This window comes from Canis lupus, chromosome 9, assembly GCF_011100685.1.
Source record: "Canis lupus familiaris isolate Mischka breed German Shepherd chromosome 9, alternate assembly UU_Cfam_GSD_1.0, whole genome shotgun sequence".
Classification (NCBI taxonomy): Eukaryota; Metazoa; Chordata; class Mammalia; order Carnivora; family Canidae; genus Canis; species Canis lupus.
This window is the reverse complement of record NC_049230.1, coordinates 35541328-35563773: the sequence shown is the minus strand read 5'-3', so window position 1 is coordinate 35563773 and position 22446 is coordinate 35541328. Positions and strand designations below refer to the sequence as shown.

Here is a 22446-nt window from a genome sequence, read left to right as displayed (position 1 = left end):
TTCGCTTCTGCAGTTCTCCAGAGTTCCTGGAAGTGTCTCCTTTCCCATCGACTCATTGTTCCTCAGGGGAGGAGTCCTCTTTGAGTCACAGCTTTTTTCTGAATTCCAGATTCTGCTTCTTCCAAATGGAGCTGGTTGAGGAGACTGAGACCTCTAGAGGGGCCTCCGAATTCTTGGACTTGAAGTCTCCAGGTTTTAGTGAAGTACTTTTAAATAACTGGTAGCATCACTTTTCTTGTTAGCATCTGTATGATGCGTTCTTTTTTACCACTCAGAAATTGTTTATTTAATGGTTTTGTAATTACTTGCTTTTGTTGATCAGTAGTTTTCTTGATACACACCACATCACAATTGTAAATACAAAACAACCACACATTTAAGCCTTATATAGTTTCACCTACTTAAGACAATCAATAATAATGGGATGTTTCTTGCCTTCTCTTTCCACATCGCTGTTTACTTGTGGATTGAAGTTTCCATTTGTATGTTTTAATTTTTGCCAAGAAAAATCAATCATGTGCACTGTAGTTCTGCTTTAAATTTTATGCCTCATATCACATGGAGTATATATGTAGTATATACATGTTAACTGGATAAAATCTTCTTTTAGGCTATCTTAGTTTACTACCTGGGTTTCTATTGGTTATGTGTAGTTTATTGTTTTAGTTCAGAATGAAGTTTTGTTTCTAATTTGTTCTTGTTAGATCTAATAGTGTTCCTAGTGAATTTGTTTTCTTATAAGTTCTTTTATTGTCCTTTTTATGATGTTGCAAAATTACAATATTATGCTAATCTTTACCTTTACTATACAACAAAACCATATATATTTTAAATATTCTTCTGTCACTTCCTATCATTTCTCAGAGAGACCAGATGAATTCTTTAGGGAAAATGGGTGGAAGAGAGAGACCTCATAATACCTTACTGAAAACAAGATGCTTTCCTTTAGAAGCACTAACTGAAAAACCATCTATTAAAGATTTTTTAATTGACTATTTTATAGAGCAGTTTTAGGTTCATAACAAAATTGAGAGGGAGGTTCAGATAGCATAGTTTTTGAGGAAAATAAAATAACCTGTGGAGTATCTTTAAAAACTCTTATATTGCCTTTAAAATAAACTTTAAAATATAGTGCTATAAAAACTGAACTCTGCTAGAATATTTTATCTTTTTGTCTATTTCATTTGGAATATGCCACATTTTTCCCTCTGAAAGTTTTCTCTTAAATGTCACATAAAGTAGTCAGTCATTGAAACTAATCTGGAATTCGTTCTTTTGGTTTTTATTGCTCATGAAATATATTCTCTATTTTTTTACGTTGGCAAATCAAGACGCTAGGTTTTTATGGTTTTACTTTTCAATGGATAATGAGACATACCTCTAGAGGGCGATCTTTTCTAAACTTTCCTGTGATTGTAATCCAGGCAACCCCAGCATGGATGTTGGTGTCTTAAAACATTTTATAATAACCCAGCTTCCCTTTTATTATGTTTTCTATGACATATTCCTCAAAGTCTTCTTAGAGAATCTGACTTTTGAAATCTATTACTATTAATTAAAATCCATTTTTAGTACTCCATCCAGATACCTAGCTTCTTTGAATGAATTAAATTGGTTGAATGGAGGCTAATTTTTTAATCATTTGAATAAGTGTTGTCTGTAATGTTCTAAAAATTCCTTTCTTTGATTTTCTATATATTTCTCTTCAAGGACCTGTTATATCCATACCTGATGGGACCAGATTGATTAAACTCTACAATTGAGGCATAATTAGAGCTTATAGTTAATCTTTGCTTCTCTTTTCTGTTAACGTTGATTGGAATTTTGTTGTTTTTCTTTACCTATTTAATGTATCTTTTCATCAAAGGAATGCTTTTATGATAAAAGTCAACTAAGACCACAATTTTATAATGAAAAATGGCATTCTCTTTCCCCACCCCCTCCACTCTGCAGAAGCTTCTCTTTCAGTTCTTCAGAGTTTTTTCCTTGCTGTTTTCTTTTTTTGTCCCTTTATAGAAATCATGTTAGTTGGATAATGGATCCTCCTACATTGAACCTGTAACTTCATTTTCTATTTTTGTTGTCTTTTGTTTTACTTTATGAGAGTATCCCCAACTTTGTCTTCTAACCTTGTTGCATTTTTATTTCTGCAACATGTTTTAAGATATCCTTTTCTCCCAACAATCTTTTTCTTATCACATTATTGTCTTTTTTATAGATGGAATATTCTTAATCTCTTTGAGATATAGAGACAATTTTGGAGGCATATTTTGCTTCTTGCATTATTTCTATTTTATATGAGTTCCTTTTTCAGTATTTTTGTTGCGATTGTTATCTTTCATATTAGGACAGTGGTCCTCAACTCTGATTGTACATTATAACTTACTCTAGGTAGATTGAAAAAGTACTAATGCCTCAGCCTAGTCTTAGACTGATTAGACCAAAATATTGACATGACCATCTAGGAATCCTTGGTGATCATTCTTATTTTTATTATTGAAATATTATTATTTACTAATTTATTTCATTATTTTTATTTAGCTAATCGCCACAGCCATACTAAAGAACTGATTAGAAGTTCTTTTGAGCATGAGTAGATCATACTAGCTTCTAGTTCCCACTGATATCTCCCTTAGGTGGGACTGGCAGTTGTTTTAGGGAACCCGCAGTCAATACTGTCTGCAGATCTTTTCACTTAGACTGGTCAGTTTTCCCAAAAAGGAATCCTCTGTTTGGGGTGGGCTTGGGGTGGTGGAGACTTTCTGACAATCAACTTAGAAGTCAGTTTTCAGGAAGTGGAAGGAGTTCTATTGCTTTAGTCTAGTGATTAGAATAACAACAAGAGGACTTGAAATACCTATTTGCATGTTACCATTGCCTTACTTTTCCAGGGAGGAGGAAGACAGTTAAGAAAATTCTGGGTCAGAGTCCCTTGAAACATTTTTTTCAAAATTTGGTTTTAGAAAAAAATGGAGAGGGAGAAGAGTAGAAATAAGGTTTCTTAGGATACATAATGACCAGTGTCTGAATGACTGACCCACATAAACAAATTTAGAAATTATCAAATTTGGGAATAGCAGCCATGAGTACTCTTGAACCTAAAATCTGAGCAGGAAGTAAAAATCTGACTGCTGGCTCATAGTTTATAAGCTACAAAAGGGTAGGGATAGCGGGGTCAGGGCTGTGCCAGGGTTACACATACTGAGAAATAGAAACTATTATGATTCTTAGCATACTAGGTTCTTAGCATAAAATAATGCTTAGAATTTGGAGGAGGATGAGAAAAGGAAAGGGATTTAAGGTTCATTGAAAGAGTTATTAACATTGGATGATGTGTTTTTGCAGGTGAGAATATTGAAGCTAGAAATGAGGCACAGGAGTGAAACTATTTCAGAATGGATAGACTGGAATTAATGTGGGCATTGTTGTTGTTGGCAGCTTCAGAAGAGACAGGCTATTCCATTTTCATCCTTAGTAGGGAATGCGTAAAAAATGCTCACTAGTATTTCACTCTTGTCTAATTTTGGAATGGATTGAAATGTGTCCACATTTGATAAAATCATGGATAACAGAAAATATAAAATGACAGTACTGATAAATGAATATGGCTTTTGGCAATGATCCAGCTGATTAAGAAAAAGTGTTTCTGCTAAGGCAGAAGAATTGCAGGGAAGGATATGGTGCCCAGATAGTCTCATAGTACCACTCCTCCTGGTGGTTCTCACTCCCAAGGACTTTCTATCAAGGGAATTTTTATGTACACAGGTAAATTCATGATTTTGCTTTTGGAAAAATAAGTTTTGTTTTGTTTTAAATAAGTTTTGAAGACAAAGACTTGAACAGTTTATTAACACATGTGTACTTATTTTTTTTTCAGTGAACAATTCTCTTTCACAAATTGTTGATAATTTAGACAGCTAAACTGGGTATGGGTTTCCTGTTTTCTTCTTGAGCAGAACATGTAAGCATATTTTAATAGAAAGATACTTAAATGTTTTTAAGCTGGAAATAAAATATATGTGAATATAAAAGGTTTTATCTTCCCTGCTGTCAAAAATGCTGACTGGGCCCTTTTGCACTCTACTCCCAACTTTGTATGGTTGTTAAAATCTGTTGCTTTTTCCCATCTGAAGGAAATGCATCTTTGACACTTCTCATGACCTGAGTCATGGTGCTGAAATAGAGCCAGAAAATATCCTTAGCAGTCATGGGTAAAAAGAAGGAAAGCTTCTGTGTGGTGGGGGTGAGGGAGTGGGAAGGAGGTTGTAGGGAGAGGGGAGCTTTACTTTTGATATTCCAGTTTATATCTTTTTGACTATTAGGAAAATTGCTCACGTTTTACTACTCTGGTGTCAACAGAAAATACTTTGATTTTGTATCTAATTTTTCCTGAAGTATACAGCGTTTATTTGAAAAAGACAAGTTTTACAAATGTTGAATTAAGTCATTCTGAATCCTCCATGTCTGAAACAAATGCACCTTAAATCTTGCAGCTTATTTACTATTTTGTCTTGTTACAGTGTTTGTTTTTATTTCAGAGCCAACTCTCAGTTCTTTCACATCCTATATGTTCAACAGTTTAAGTAATAAAGTTATATTTGTTGAATGATGCAGATAAGTTTATATATTTTTTTTCCTTTGGACAGTGAAGTTCATCCTATTTGCTCTGCTGCAGTGATACGAAATCCATTCATTATGAGATAAGCATGAAGGATTTGGGTATAGTATATTTTCAAAAGAATTTTGAGGAGGATTTATTTACACTTTGGGGAGTTCATCGAACCCCAAATTTGGTCTAAGTGATGTTAGACTATGGGGTTTTTAATTCTGGAGATTTTTCACCAGGGTTAAAAGCCTTCACTCCTGAGCATTTAGTCTCCAAACACTATTTGAGCTCGATTCAGAAGAGTGGGAAATTTTGAGACTGCTTAAATATATTAGATTTAGGAATAATTTTAAGCTTAAAGTGAAAGACCCAGGATACTAGTCTTTTATTCTTCTTATTTATGAGTTTACTTTGTCATCTCTAGTGCTAAATATAGTCTATTTACTGTTTTGTTTGGTTTTTCGTTGTTGTAAGAGTAGCAAACTACATTCTTAATGCCTAAAATGAATTAAGACTTGCTAAAACTTCTTAAATATTAAAAGTACCAGCTCTTATAAATTTTCTCCATCTGAAATCTTGGAGTGCTCTAAGAACAATAAACAAATGAATTTCCCACTTGTGGGGGAGATTTTTTCATTTGTTTTATAAATTTGGGCTAGCTATGTAATTGAGACTAAGTTATACCACAAATAAAGTAGAAAGGAAATGCAGGCAAAGAATTTTCTATAATATATTACATGACCTGTCCCATACACCTTATTTTATCTCTGAAACTTTTCAGACGTATTTCTTAATTTCCCCCTGTTTGTATTCTTGCATCTTATAAGCAGTGATCTCATCTCCCTTTCCAGGCTTATTTTTGCATTCCACAATTCCTGATTCTAAGCATGCTTTAATATCTTTTTGGATAAATGTAGATTGTCCTTGCTATATGTGCAGTTTAGCAACAATTAGCTCCTTTTGATTTTCAATTTTTATGTTTCAACTTTTTAAATGTACTGGGTTTATTTTAGATTTAAGGAAAGAAAAATAATCAAATGTATATATGACAGTTGTGAGCACACTAAAATAATTAACTGGTGAGAATGTATTCAGATTACAAAAGGAGAACAACCTCGCATATTTTAATTTAATTATATATAAACATATATTTGTGTAAATATGCAATACATAAATTTCTAAATAGTTACTCAGTGATTAGTAGCATTTCAGTTCTCCAGAACATAAAGTTTTAATCCTCCTGACCTGTAATAAGCACTAGTGCAAATCTCCATGCAAGCTACCTTGTATATGGTGGGAAGAAGTGATGATGATGTCATTAAAAACCTTAATCTCCATCTTGCAAAAAAAAATATTACACTCTTTTTTTTCAAGTCAGTTTGTGGAAGATTTATCTTCTTATCTTTCCACCCTTCCCCAAAGTACCTGTTTGTGTCACTGAACTGTTTGGTTGAAGAGCGACAAGTGTTTTTGCGTGAAATGCATAATGGTTTGCTGTGTTTTTAGTCCATCATCTGTTGGTCCCCCCTAAAAAAATTACAAGGAGAAACAAGTCAGTACCCAGTGAGAATTGTCCTTGAGCTCTTTTCTGTCTTGAACTTTGTCACTGTAAACTGGGTGGCGTTAACAGTCTTTTAAAAAATATGTGTATATTATTCATTTTCTTTTAATTGTGTATTCTACTCTCCTTGGCTCCTGTGAACAAGCATTGCTTCCGCCCAGTTTGGTATGTGGGTCAGAAGGCACTGTTTCTCACCAGGGCGCTCTGCTTCCTTTTCCTACTTGAGTAGATTACAGATTATACTGGAATACGCCTGAGAAAAGGTCAAAAAGAAGGGTGAAAGTTCTAGAACTGCAGCTGGGAAGCTTGTCATTCTCATCTAGGAAAGGGGGAAAAAAAGAACAAGAAAAAGAACAAAATAGAGAAATAGAGACTCCCACCCCAACCAAAACAACCCACATTCAGGAAATTCCCATTTGCACAGGATACTTTTTATATACTCTGAAAGGATTTTATTTGGTTTTGATTAAATAATTATCGAGTGTTTGGCTGAGAAAGCTTTAATGTTAAATTAGATGGCAAGCGAGAGTAAGCAGTGATTTTAACTTTTCAGAGCCCAGATTTCCAGTGATTGTTTCAAAACAAGCTACCATTGTACTCTTTTTGACAGAGTCAAGAAGTTGGGAGCTTTTCAACTACAGAGTTAACTTAGTTAAACTCATGGGTATATTTTGGATTTTTATCCCTGTCAATTCCACAGCAGGATATTAAAAGCAGACCAAAAATTTTGGTCGTCTGTGGAAAGCAAAAAAGCACACATGCGCGCGCGCACACACACACACACACACAGACACACACAACCGCCCCCTACGAACTCATTACCCGGTTTTCATTTGGGAAAGGTATGTAAGGGATAGAACATCTACATGAGGTCTGAGAACAGCGAAATCATTGGAACGAGAACTATAATGATGGGATGTTTGGGAATGAAGGTCTTTCTATAGAATTGCCTTCTTGATGAGGGTGGGGGGCAGGTTGTTACATGGACACTGGCTTTCAGTGGGCCACATTCATCCAATTATAAAATGGAATAGTTTAAAATATTAGCAGACCGAGGACACTGATAGACTTGTATCCTAGAACAAGAATGGATTTTGTAGATAAATGTGTAGAGAGGTAATGAGAAGAGAATCTGACACTATTTTAGGAGTCTAACATATAGGAAAGTTTCTGTGGTAAACTTTCAGAAAAATGGAGTACCTAAGGCGAATATGGTCTGTATCCCTGATAAGGATCAACAAGTGAGAAGAAAATGCAGACCTCTTGATAACACTGCTCTCCCATGGGGGACCGTCAACACTACCTTGGCTCCTTTTCTTTTTTTTTTCTACAACTGCGTCTTTGCTACTTTATATTTATCCCTGCATCCCTAATGACAACAAAAGACAGTGCTCCTTTATCTTCCAGATGCTCCATTTGGTCCACTTTATTTCATTATAGTTCTTAGTCTCTTATACCTCTTATTTCTAGAATATTCCTTCTACCACCTCTGGCAACAGACTGTAATTTGTGCAATTTCTAGAAAGAAACCTATAGTAAAAAGTTTTCTCTTTCTCACTGATGTAATACTGTTTTAAGATACTTTCTGACCTACAGCTCTGATCCTTTGATTGCTTAGTGTCATTTTAACTGCTTTTATTTGCCTTGTTTCACAGTATATGGCAGGATAGGGAAATTTTTTTAAAGTGGGGGGAGGCGGTATATAATCACATTTTATGTCGTATTTTTTCTTGATTACATTTAAGAAGAAATGCATACGGATACACTGATATCAATAACTTTAATATTTAGCATAATCTGAAATGGTCAACAGTTTCAGGATCTTGCTTCAGAAACTTCTTGAAACTGGCAGTTTGCCAGCTTCATGTTCTCACATCACTGCGTTCAGAAGCTAAGAATACCAACCTGGCAGCTTCTGCAGAGAAGGTAAAGATAAAACAGAAAGGAGTCTAGCTTTGCAGCCACATTACCTGGGAGTTGTTGCTGATGTCTTTTCCACAAATGTTCACGTTTGTCAAAAACCAGTAAATCTTGCAAAGTTTATTTTCCTTGTAGCATCTGTGTTTTATAATGGGTCTTTTAATTTGTTTTTACTTTGTCTGCAGGGATTTCTTTTGTCCGGAGTTTTCAGACTCTGTCTTTTTTTTTTTTTTTTCCTGTGGAAGTGAGTCCATTAATGATGACTGGTTTGGGAATATGCCTCTCTGCAAAGCTGACCTGACAAACTGTTCCTCTAGTGCAGCAACAAAGCCCATTGTCGTTTTGTCTCTTTACTTTTATCCACAACTTAATCCATTTTTCCTCTGTGTTTCTATAGTATAGAATGTCTGGGAAAACATATTTGGGGACAATGCCTAAATAATAAGATGGCATTTTGAAGTTAGCAAAACTTCTAGTAAACAGGTTATAACATGTCAGCCTGAAGCACAGACAGGTACCATGTGTTCAGATGGGAATTGAGAGTGCCTCAGTAGAAGGTACCTGCAGATATTCTTCTGAAAGGTAGAAGGGGGGGTGGGAAGAGCACATGAGGTTGTTTTCATAATTCTTTTTTCAAAAATGGAAATTTGTTCAAGTATACACAGAAAGTCAGTGGTTAGACCCCAATGTGAACTGTTCTGGTTTAGTGCTTTGTATTCTAACAATAAATGCAATAATAACTAAACAAACAAACAACTGAAAACAAAAAACAAAATATCATAGCTTTAAGCATCAAGGGATGTTTTATAAATTCTGATTTTTAAATGATTTTCTACTCCCAAAGAGAATTTTAGCTTTAATTTATTGAGAAACCATTTTATTGGAACTTGGGATTTTTGTCTCCCAAGAGAACTCTATCTTGGGGACTGGTAAACCTCTAAAGGATCAAAGCTCTTGTGGATTTGGATAAAGACCCAAAAGCCTAAGGCTTATAGAAGTTTATATAGAGTAAGCCCAAAAAACTGGGATGAGAGTCTTAGAAGGGGTTATTTTCTCATGAGATTTTTGGGACTTCCTCTGTTTAGATGTGCCAGAAATACTGTGAGAATATCCATTCTCATGGCATTTGTCACTTACAGGTCTTGTCCCAGCTGGAATTCAAAAGTGTAATGGTGTGTGGAAATATAATATGCATTTTAAAGTTTTATAAAGCTCACTACTAAAACTCCAATTAAATAACCTCTGCTATTTTCATTGTACTTATATAATTAAGAGAAAAGTATAGTAAGGAATAGTTACTGAAGATGACATTTAGGATTTAAGTAGTGACTTCATTGATCCTGGAAATTTTTAATTTTGCTGTTACTATTCTATATATGCCTGAAAGGTAGAGCAAAGAAAAAGTGCTACTATCTCTCTCTGTCCAAAGGGAAATTGAAGGATAAAATAGAGGGACAGATTTAATCCTCATCTAAGACTTGAGATACTACAAGTTTCTTCCTGCTGAACCTCATTATATTAAGAGGCTTCAGGCCTAATGAAAAATCCTGGCTTGGGAATTTAGGCTTGATATAACCATAAGGAAGTGTCTGAAGATCTGTTCAAAAAGTTATCAAATCTAAGCTCCTGCTTAGTCAACATGAGACTAAGCAGAATAGCTAAACCAATGGATTCCAGCATCTGGCTGTCTCCTGAAGTACTTTGTGTCCCCTCCAAAATGAATTTTTTCTATAGATCATGGGGCTGTATTTCCTGTACTTCCTGGACATAAGAAAAAAAAATATTCACTTCATTTGGTAAACATTTGTTGAGCTGTCAACAATTAGTAAGACACTGCCCCTCCTCTGGAAAAGTCTCCAGTTTTCCTGGATGATAAATCTGGAGGTTTGTTAGATTCTAGCTACATTTTCAAATAAAATCCATGACACAAGGGATAGTGAAAAATCATTTTTAAACAAAGATTTTGAACACTTGAAAAGAGAAGGACCATTATAATTTTTGTGTTTAATTTATTGAATATGAACTTTCATTTTTAAATTTGGTATCTATTAATGTGTATCTTTTAGATGTAGATCATTATGTGTCAGCCAGTGACATTTCTTGTCTAAGCAGTTCCCTCATTTTACTTACTGCTGATGTAATTGTTTGCACATTTCTCATCATATCCTTTATTTTCTATTTGAAAAGTAACAGTATAAAAATACAGACTTCTTCCTCTGTGCTTAAAATTTGTATACCTATCTTCCCTTTTAAGTTGTCCCTTTAAAACAACAATAAAAATGTCTCTCTCTTTTTTTTTGTTCCTGAGACATTTCACAAATATCTTTGTTAGCATGTTTTCCCCCATTGTAAACTTTTTATATAGTTTCTGTTTCATTATGTTATGAACTCTTTAGGAGGCCCTTGGGCTTAGTCATCCAGGACTAGGACAAGAGCTAATACTGATAAGGCTCAAAAAATGTCAAGCGAAAGAATGCATGTTGATGAAACCTTTGTTTGGTATAGTATCTCATCTTGATGTCTACAGACATCAGTCTCCAGAGTTCTTAAATCTGTATTCTCTGTCCATTACCTTGATCATTTCCTCTCAACATTTCTTTTACTTCTCCCTTTCCACCTGACTTTCCCACCTCTTGTCTGAAATGACCCTACTGAAGATTACCAGAGTTAGTAGCTCTCTCCGAGTTCACCTTTGTGAACCTTGTCACCCTTGAGTGTTTTGTTAATCCATTTATTCTTTCATTAAAGCTATTTTTATAATTACTTGCCATGTCCAATAAAATAGAAGACAGACAATATCCCTATGTGAACATAAATCTACCCAACTTACTTTACTCTTTCAAACGGGCTGGGTGTTGCACGCTACATCATAAACACAGACACCCAGGGTAAATAAATGCCCACAGAAAAAAAATAAATAAATAAATAAATAAATGCCCACAGACTTGGGTGTTGCTTGACAATAGAATTGTGGGCTGAGAGGGATAGATCTGAAGCACCTTTTATGTTCCTTGGAGGTTGCCTTTCATCCTGGTGAGCCAATGAAGGGTTTTAAGTTACAGCTAACTAAATCACAAGACTTGGAGCTTCTCAGTGAATCACTTCATTTTTCTAGACCACTCATCCTATCCATAAAGTGTAGCAATCTCAAAATCTGTACTGTTGTTCCCTTGCTAAATAATTTACCTAAGTTCCTGTTCCACTGGCTCAATTAAAAAGTTCTTTTAAAACTGAAATTGTTTTATCTTCCTACTGCTTGCCATTATAATCTTCTCTTCTAGTTAGAGATTCCTTACTATTGCTCACAAATGGGGCATCCCTTTACACACTCTATTTATGTTATCCTTCATGATTTCTTCTCTCTTCTTTATGTTATCTATCAGATTTCTTCTCTCCTACTCATATCCATATTTTGTGCATCTTGCAAAGCCTAGGTTATGTCCCATCTGCTCCATGATCTCATCTCCAAATAGGTGATCCTATTTGTACTTATCTCTTAGTACCAAGCAATTAGCATGTAAATTATTCCTGTTTCATGCATATTAGACTGTAAGCTTCATGATAATCAAAGAATGCTGTCTTCACAGTATGTAATCTTGAGCTAAGTTACTCAACTAATATTTGATTACTAGTTGTAAAATGTGTGTGTTACAAACAGTCCTTGAATTTCATTAACTTGTGACATTTTACCGCTGTGGTCTGATTTCAGATTCAAATTAGTGTTATTATAATTGTCTAATGGTGAATCTTGCATTATTTACATCTACATTGGTTTAAATAGTGTCATGATAAATTATTTTGAGTGATTTAACTATAAGAAAGTTTTCTGTTACTCCTCTGCAAATATCAAATATTGTAATGGGATTCCACTTTTTTTTTTAAGATTTTATTTATTCATGAGAGACACACACAGAGATGCAGAGACATAGACAGAAGGAGAGCCAGGCTCCCTGTGGGGAGCCCTATGTAGGACTCAATCCTGGGATTCCGGGACCATGCCCTGAGCTGAAGGCAGCCACTTAACCACTGAGCCACCAAGTCCTCCTGGCATTTCACTTTTCATATTACCTATAAGGTTCTGTGTTGTGTGAGTGTAGATATTATTGTGTAATTTATTAGAGGGCTTAGAGCATCTTATGTATATTCTGAATATTGTCTTTTATTATCCTTCTAGTAGGTGTGGGTTCACCTTCACCTTCAATTAACTTCACTTCAATTAACTTTAATGTGAATTTAGATTTGGAAATTGGGTAGATAGATAAATATTTTTGTGCATTTCTTATCTAATTTTGCTGGAGAGACATCGCATGTTTACACTGATTGTTCCATAGATTTATGTCCCACAAAACAACTCATTTGTTTAAGCCATTATGCTAATTCTGAAGATGCCTTCATCTTATAATGACTTTTTAAAAAGAGCTTCTTACCTTTTCTTACTACCTCTGAAGCTACCATTAGCTACAGTGTGGTAGTTCTCCCTCTGTACTGATTGATCTGTTTTAAGAGTGAATGTCTTTCAGAGAACACAGGCAGTAACTTCTTTGACATTAGCCATAGCAGCAACTTCTTTCTAGGTATGTCTCCTGAGGTGATGGAAACAAAAGCAAAAATAAACTATTGGAACTAAATCAAAATAAAAAGCTTCTGCACAGCAAAGGAAATGATCAGCAAAACTAAAAGCCTACAGAATGAGATATTTGCAAATGACATATCTGATAGAGGGATAATATCTAAAATCTATAAAGAAATTATGAAACCCAACACCGAAAAACCTCATAATCTAATTAAAAATGGCCAGAAGATATGAACAGACATTTTTCCAAATAAGAAACACAGGTGGCCAAGAGACGTGTGAAAGATGCTCAATGTCACTTATCATCAGGGAAATACAAATCAGGACTACAATGAAATATCACTTCACACCTGTTAGAATGGCAAAAGTCAATACCAAAAGAAACAATAGGTATTGGTATGGCTGTGGAGAAAGAGGAACCCTCTTGCACTGTTGGTAGCCACTGTTGCAGCCACTCTGGAAAACAGTTCGGAGGGTCTTCAAAAAGTTAAAATTAGAACCACCCTACCATCCAGTAATTGCACTAGGTATTTACCTAAAGAATACAAAATACGAATTCAGAGGGATACATGCACCCCAATGCATCATCATCAACAATAGCCAAATTATGGAGACAGCCCAAGCATCCATCAATTGATGAATGCATAAAGAAGATATGGTATATATAGACAATGGAATATTACTCAGCCATAAGAAAAGAATGAAATCTTGCCTTTGCAACCACATGCATGGAATTAGAGAGTATTATGCTAAGCAAAATAAGTCAGAGAAAGACAAATACAATATAATTTCATTCATATGTGGAATTTAAGAAACAAAACAAATGAGCAAAGGGAAAAGAAAAGAGAGGGAGAGGCAAACTAAGAAACAGACTTTTAACCATAGAGAATAAACTGATGGTTACCAGAGGGAGGGTGGTTGGGGGGATGGACTAAATAGGTGATGGGTATTAAGGAAGGCACTTGTGATAAGCACTGGGTGAAGTGTAGAAGTACTGCATCACTATATTGTATACCTGAAACTAATATTACACTATATATTAACTAACTAGAATTTAAATAAAAACTTAAAAAAGAAAAAATGTGTTTCAGGATGTCATTTAGAAATAAGATACTCATTAGGATCTTTTGGGAGGCATTTTTAAATTTTATATATATATATATACATATATATGTATATATATATATATATATAAATTTGTCTCCTTAATTCAAATTAGTTTTAAAAAAAGTAAGTATTTACTATTGCTGCTATTTATAAAATACTATATTTACTGTTAACCATAGAACCAGGGCAGATAAGTTTTATAAGAAATCAGGAACAATGATTTGAAAATAGTATTGGGTCAATCAGGTATTTTCTGTATGAAAAAGTTGATGAATTATTAACACTGGAGTCACTTTTATAACAAGGAAAGTTTCTGTGTAAGTGCATGATTTACTAAGAATCACTATAAAACTACAGTAATCAAAAAATGTGGTACTGGTGAAAGGATAGACACATGGATCAGTTAAGCAAAATCTAGAAATAGATCCACACAGACATGGTCAGTTGACTTTTGACAAAGATGAAAAGGCAATTCAATGGAGAAAGGATCATCTTTTTAATGGTCATAAAACAAGTGGCCATCCAATTTCAAAGCAGTGAACACAACCTCAATTCATACCTCAATCCATATACAAAAATTAACTTAAATGAATTATAGTCTACTCTTGCCACTTCTACTCAGTATTGTACTGGCAGTTGTAACCAGGGCAATTAGGCATTTGGGATGACATGATCATGCATATAGAAAATCCTAAGGAATCCACAAAATACTGAGATAAGCAAGTTCAGCAAGGTTATAGGATACAAGATCAATATACAAAAATTAATTGTATTTCTCTATGTTGGCAATGAACAATCTGAAAAGTGAAATTAAGAAAACATTTCTTTTTAGAAGTTGCATCAAAAAATAGGAATACATTAACCAAAGATGAATAAAACTTGTACCCTGAAATCTGCAAATAATGTGCAAAGAAGTTAAAGAATTCCTACATAAATGAAAAGACATCTCACGTTCGTGGCTTGAAAGACTTAATATTGTTAAGATTGCAACAGTTTCTCAACTGATCTGCAGATTCATTGCAATCCCAATCAAAATCCTAGCTGGTGGGCAGCCCCGGTGGCGCAGTGGTTAGCGCCGCCTGCAGCTCGGGGTGTGATCTTGGAGACCCGGGATCAAGTCCCACGTCGGGCTCCCTGCATGGAGCCTGCTTCTCCCTCTGCCTGTGTCTCTGCCTCTCTCTTTCTCTGAATAAATAAATAAATCTTAAAAAAAAAATCCTAGCTGGCATTTTTGCAGATAATGACAAGGTATAGGTAGAAGCAGGAAGTTTTGTTGGATATAATGACCCATTGGAGAAAAGCATCAAATCACTAGCTATCTTTAAAAAGAAAAGAAATTTAATATGATTTTTCTCTATTCTTTTTCTATCTTTAGTTTCTCTGAAAAACCATTATTTACGGTTACAAAGATGCTTTACAATCATTTTTCTTCTTTGGAAAAAGGTGACTGAACAGGTTTCTCATAGTTTTGAAAATTGAAATATCATCTGTAGTGAGTTCTGTGTGTATTTGGGCAGATGTTTGTGTGATATCTACTTGAGAAGTTATAAGTTGTTTAGGAATCTAATTCCCAATATAACAGCATTTCAAATCATGGAAATTCAGAAAAACAAGCAAAGTGACCGAAAATTTCTAATTCTGTGTGGCTTATATCTGAAGAGGACTTTGATAATGTAATAACAATTTCTGCCTTTATATTTTAAACCCTTCTTTCTGTGAGATTTGTAACTTACTTGAATTTTGTAGCTGTAGGCCACAAGGTGGTGACACCAAATAATACAGAAATAATAAATGTCCAAGAGGGTGCTTCTGCTCCAAAATATAGTATACTCCCTTATGATGATATGCTTGTCTTTTTTTTTTTTAGCGACTCTGTGTGATTTCTGTTTGTGTTAAGAAAGCACTACAAATTGGTATAGCACTTCAGCTCACAAAATTTAGCTAAAAATTTATCATTTGGCCAACATATCAGTTAAATAAAAAAATTACAGAGATCATGGATCCTGCCTTGCCTCAGGCTTTGGGTATCATAGTATTGGAATAGTAGACATTACCAGTAGTATCTTGAGGGCACTGATTAAAAAATAAAGAGAAAAAAAATCCTAAACCCCTACTTGTAAAGTTGTGATAAACTTCACTTGAACTTTGGAGATTTGGGTTTTTTGTTTTGTTTTGTTTTGTTTTGTTTTTGCTGTCATTTGTTTCATTTCATTTCATTATTATATAAAAAAAATCACCCCCCATACCTTACAGAAAGTTAACTATATAATATAAATTATATAAATCATATATATAAATGTAAAATATAAACCTAAACATTTTTAGATTGAGTTTTTTTACCTTGGACAAGGCATATAGTTCATTAATTCAACACCACATATACAAAACAAATTCATGAAGTCGACTTTATTGGAAAAAAACATTTTGCTTGTTGAAAGATCTGCAAGAGAATGAGAAGATGAGTTGCAGGGTGATAGAAAATATTTGAAAATTGTATGTCTTCTAAAAGGCATATGTCCAGAATATATAAAGAACTTTCAAATTACGAGAGTAAGAACTATAAATAATTTCTTACATTTGTAGCCATTTGATTTTCAACAAGGGTGCCAGGACAATCCATTGAAGTGGGAAAGGATAGTCTTTTCAAAAAATGGTCCTGAAACAAGTAGATGTCCAACATTCAAAATAAAGAACATAAAACATTTATCTCACATTGTTTATAACGATTAATTCAAAATGGATTGGAGACCTAAATGTCAGAGCTGAAAATATAAAACTCTTAGAAGAAAACATAGGCATAAATTTTTGTATCCCTGCATGTGGCAATGATTTCTTAGATCTGAGAACAAAAGCAAAAGCAACTAAAGAAAAAATACATACAGTAGACTCTATCAAAATTAAAAACTTGTATGCCTCAAAGCATACCATGAAGAAAATGAAAAGACAACACATAGAATGGGAGAAAAATATTTGTAAATCATATATTTGAGAAGGAACTGCAGGTTGGCAGTTCCTCAAAATGCTAAATATAGACCTAACAGTTCCATTCCTAGGTGTGCATACCCAAGAAAACTGAAAACACCTGTCTCCATAAAAACTTGTACACCTTGTGTTCATAGACACATTAGTCATAATAGACTAAAAGTGGAAAAACTCAAATATTCTTCAAATGATAAATGGATAAATAAAATGTGATATCCATGCAATGGAATGCTATTTGGGTATAAAAAAAGAATGAACTACTGATATATCATACAACATAGATGATGAACCTTGAAAAGATACTAAGTGAAAGAAGCAGGCCACATTGTATGATTCCATTTGTGAAGTATCCAGAATAGGCACATTCATAGAAACAGAAAGGAGCTTCTGGTTCTCAAAGGCTGAGGGATGGGCCAAAGGAGGAGTGATTGCTAATGGGTATGGGCTTTCTTTTTGGGTGATGAAATGTTCTGATATTAGATTGTGGTCATGGTTGTGCTACTGTGTAAAATATATTAGACACAAAACTGTACACTTCAGAAGAATGGCTTTCACAGTATATGAATTCTATCTCAGCAAAAATACTGATCTGGTTTTTAAAATGGCCAAAAGATTTGAGCACTTTATCAAAAAGAAATATGGATGACAAATAAGTGCGTGAACAAAAAAAGTGCTGGGATGCCTGGGTGGCTCAGCAGTTGAGCGTCTGTCTTCGGCTCAGGGTGTGATCCTGGTCCAGGGATTGAGTCCCACACCAGGCTCCCTGTGAGGAGCCTGCTTCTCCCTCTGTCTCTGCTTCTCTCTGTGTCTCTCAGGAATACATAAAATCTTAAAAAAAAAAAAGTGCTAAACATTATTGGGCATTAGAGAAATCCAAATAAAAGCCAGAATAGCTAATATAAAGAGTAACAATATCAAATGCTGGGAAGGATATGGAAGATCTGGAGCTTCATACTTCACTGATGAGAATGTGAAATGGTTCAGCTACTTTGTCAGACTGGCATTTTCTTATAACCTTAAAACATAAAATTGTTGTGTCCCTGCAAACATTGGTTTACTATGACCAGAAATTCTATTCCTGGATTATTTATCCAAAAGGGAAATTTATATTCATACAAAACCTGTACATAAATGTTTATAGCACCTTTATTCATAATAGCCAAAACCTGGAAACAAATGTCTTTTTATCAATGACTAGATAAACAAACCGATGTAGTTCCATAGAATAGGATCATACTCAAGAATAAAAAGGAAAGCTCTATTGATACTTTCAGGAAAATATAGAGTGGATGAATCTCAGATGCTTATTGGCTAGAGAAAGAAACTGGACTCACTAAGCTCCCTACTCTGTGATGTCATTTATGGGACATTCTGGAAAATATATAACCATGGAGAGGGAGAAAATATAAGTACATAGGAGGAGTTTGGCTTACTGGTGAGCTGAGAGTAATTATTCCCTCTGTGGATCAGATTTTATTTCACAGAAGAGTTTGTTTTTACTGGTTATTAGTGAGCTGTCATGACCCTCTTAATTTTTTATATTAGAGAATGCCCAGCATAAAATAAAGGGAAATGTTGATTTGATATTTTTAAGTTTTATGGCGGAGAGTGGTATATATTGGGAAGAAGGTGATGTTTTCACCTACGACTTTTGTTAATCTCATCCTGTGTCTCTCGCGCTACTGTCTGTGGATACTTACAACTCCTGTTTCTTCCACCCTCCCAGTTTTCACAGGCTGCTGTGGCTGATTATATTCTACCCACTTACTCTCAAGCTTGTTCAGAGAAATGCACCATGCCTCCTGTAGACTACTTTACATCTTCCAGTTTATTTTCTTTTGCTATACCATAGCATTATAATTAAATTTTATGCTAATTATTTGTATAACCATTTAACATCTATCCAATTCTGTATCCTCTATTCCTCTACCTCCAAAGACTAAAATCTCTGTTTATAGTCAAGTCACACTTGCTATTACCAGTATCCTTTGTATTTTTCCCCCCATCCATATAACCATGATTCTTTTAGAATCAATTCTGGCCTTGGATAACTTTCTTAAATGATTAGTAGAGTGAGTACAAACCCCATCAGAGAAGGAAATGTCTCTTGATGATGGTTTTCTTTGTTTTTCTCTTTGTAGGGAAACTAAACAGCCAAGATTCCTACAATAATTTTGCCAACAACAACCCTGGCAACCCTCGGCTCTCTCCTCTCCCCAGCTTGATGGTACTGATGCCTCTTGCACAAATCAAGCAGCCAATGACATTGGGGACCATCACCAAACGAACAGGGTAACGCCTTAAGCTTGATACTTTTTAAAATAGCTGTTTCAGAGGATTGGATACTTAGAAATAAAGCATATATTTTCTTTGGGTGTTTTGATTATGCTCTTAATTTCCAGTCCACATAAAACTTAATGACAGCAGATTAAGTAGAAAATATAGAACATGCACAAACATACTTGAATATAACCATGTACACATATATCCATAGCAAAAACAAAGCAGTGACAAGTTGTGAAAACTAGTATTGACTAATAAAAACGAGACCCATCTTCTCAGTCTTACACTTGTTGCCTTGTGGCTTTGTCTGAAAGTACAGTTTCAGTTTCTTGCTTTTGTGGACATGATCTGGATTTATAATGACTCCCAAATTTTAACTGGCCCAAATACTAAGGAAAGAATTTTAGATGATAACCATATTTCTAATGCTTAAAAAAACCCACCTATGTTATAGTATAATTTATATATAATAATCTGTTATTAGTGTCAAAACATTGTGATATTATGAGTAGTTTTCAAAAGCCAGAGTCCTAAGATTTGGGCTTTACTCAAGATTGGTCATTAACATCCTCAAAGACATTTGGTGACTCACTTATGTGTCTGTGCTTATTTTAGCTATTTAAAAAAAATTTTAATTACTACTGGTTAGGAATATAAAATTATCACTTCTTTGGGTTCCTGAAAATAAAGTGCTATATCTAAGATGTCATTAGATGATCAATTGTGTAGTGACTCTGAAATTCTGTTTTGTACCAGAAGATATATATCTGTAGGCAAATTACCTATTTCATCAATAAACAATCCTGAAATTTAACCTAATCTGAAATGCAACAACTGTTTTAAATTCTATATTCAGGTAATCTAGAGAAAACCCAATCCTGGCTTCAAACACTCTTTAAGGTCTTTCCAACAAAAAGAATATATTAAATTATTTGGCTGCTATATCAATAGGTCTTAATATTTTTGTGCTGGGTGGTAAAGTGTAGAAGTCACTTTTGTGAGAAGAAATACTCATTTCACCATGGCACAGAAATGGACGCTTTACCTAATACAGCGGTATTTGTATACAAAATTATCTTACTGCAGAATGCAGAAATAAAATTGAGCTTGTGGCATGTTAAGGGTGGGAGAGAAGGAAAAATAGAGCAAACCTAGATCCCAATCAGACATGTTATGATATCATTTAGCCTGTAATCCTTTTTTTTTAAACTGATGTCAGCTTTTTAACTCCTTATGTTCAGTAATTTAAATGGAATTTTGACTTCTCTTTCCTATGTTTCTTTATTTTAAAATAAGTTAGAATAGCTATGAATAGGAAAGAAGTTATGAACTTATATTTAAGTTAGCTCATTTTTATTTGTATATTACTTATTAGAATGTAGAATCAAAAATTGGACTAAATCTTGAATCATAATTTTTTTTTACTCATAGAAGTCAGTACTACCTTCTTGATTCAGCTGAGCATTATACAATTCTGCAAAGTACTTCTGAGTTTTTATGTGTTTCCTGAATCTAAGTGAAAGAGTACTCAAAATTGTTCTTCTTGAATTTAATTCTAGCTTTGTTGCTGATGTTTGTTGTTTTTAAAACTTAAGAGCTACTCTGTTTTTATAATGCAAAGCATTAGCTCTCTTTTTCAAATAATCTTTTCCATATTTATCTCTAAGATAGTGACTGAGGTTCTATGCATGAAATCCTATGTTGTCAGAATTTAATTCAATATATTTGTGGGAAGGAGAGGAAACTAAGTCTACTTTTGCATATATTTGAAATTTTCCACAATAAGAAGATAAAGTCTCGCACTTTTTACTTTTTCATACTCTTTCTTTGCTGCTCTTTCTCTCTGCTCTTAGATGGGCAGAAGCTATTAATCATCTGATGTCTCCTTCCGCTGCCCTACTTTATGAACTTAGATATATTCTGCATTTCCTTTTCTTTTTAAAAAGTCACAATTCCTAGATTTTTAGTGTGTATATTATATCCCCTTATAGACAATTTAGTAATTATTTATTTATTTATGAAATAAATTATATGCATTTGAGTTATGTACCTTGAAATTAATAAACACATATTGCATTGCTGACTTGGCTTTTTATCTCAATTCTCAGACCATTTTATTTTTGCTGAATTTTTGCATTCTTTTTAGCATATCTCATATTGAAGTGTTTAAAGAGAATAATACTTATCTCACAATGAATACTTGGTTTGTAATTTTAAAACTTTTCACATAGATTCAGATTTACAAAAAAAAAGTTAGAAGACCAGTGAAAGAAATTCCTCTATATCAAGATCTCCTGAATGTTAACCGTCTAACTTATTTACCTTATCATTCACATTTTCTCACTCTGCCCACATGTGTGCAGGCACACCACACACACACACACACACACACAGTATATTTTTCTTAAATTGTCTTGAAGTAATTTGTAGATTAGTAACACCTTACTCCTACAAATTTCATATATAAATTCTAAAGATTAGGATATTCTTTTTATAACAATAGTATACTTATCAAAGGAAGAGGTTTTAAGACTCACTATTAGTTTTTTTTCACATAGTTGTTGTTTGTAATGAGTTCTCAACTTGTGGCAGAGCCTTTAGTTCACTACAAATTACCCCACCTACAATCCTTTTTTCCCCATCCCTCCCTCTATTCTTTCTCTTGCTTCCTGTTGACACATATCAACAGTGGCCTATAAACATTTTGATAATAGTATTTGTAACTTATAGTTGGCTATTGCTAGATTATAAGACTTAATACCCCTAAGCCGCTTTCTGAAGGGTTTGTTCATTATATCCAGCAATTGCTCTAGTGGACTTCTCTTATAATTCTTTTACTCTAAATCACCCCAACATTTGGTCATAGAATTTTCAGAATAGTTTGTGGTTTTATTATCTTAAAATCAAACATTTTCATGGAAATACATGTATTTTGCCTTAGCAAAAGTAATATTTGTTTTATTATTTTTTTTTAATATTTGCTTTATGAGAACAAAATACATTCCCTTAGTTTCTGGTTTTGATACATGCTGAGATTTGAACTACATCCCATACATTTCATGTCATTAGATTTCATCCCATTAGATTTTAAAGGCTTTATTTATTTCATTTTTATTAAAAAATTTTTTTTACTATGAACAAATCTCAATCTGCAGTTAGTTAATTTGCATTAGTTCCATTAAACTTCATTATATTTGCTGAGAATTTTGATTGCCATATTAAGGTCACCAGAGTGATGAGCAAATGAGTTTTTCATTTTCTAGGTCTCTTCATTCTGGAAATTACAATTACTCTAACATTGCTTCTATGACATGTCTTTGCTAGCATTTTAAAATAAAGTTATCATGGGACGCCTAGGTGGCTCAGTGGTTCGGTGTTTGCCTTCAGCTCAGGGCATGATCCTGGAGTCCCCGG

The 22446-nt window shown here is 34.0% G+C and overlaps 1 protein-coding gene across 11 annotated transcripts in view; it reads left to right on the top strand.

The window, feature by feature from the left end:
• Positions 1 to 22446, top strand: part of BCAS3 (BCAS3 microtubule associated cell migration factor) — a 591905-nt gene that overhangs the window by 247431 nt on the left and 322028 nt on the right. For all 11 annotated transcript variants that reach the window (XR_005364629.1, XM_038547981.1, XM_038547978.1 and 8 more), the window contains exon 16: positions 18891 to 19041. Coding sequence is in view for 10 of the 11 variants with exons in the window: in XM_038547981.1 (XP_038403909.1) it covers positions 18891 to 19041 (151 nt within the window). In the remaining variant the exon portion in view is untranslated. The remainder of the gene's footprint in view (positions 1 to 18890; positions 19042 to 22446) is intronic.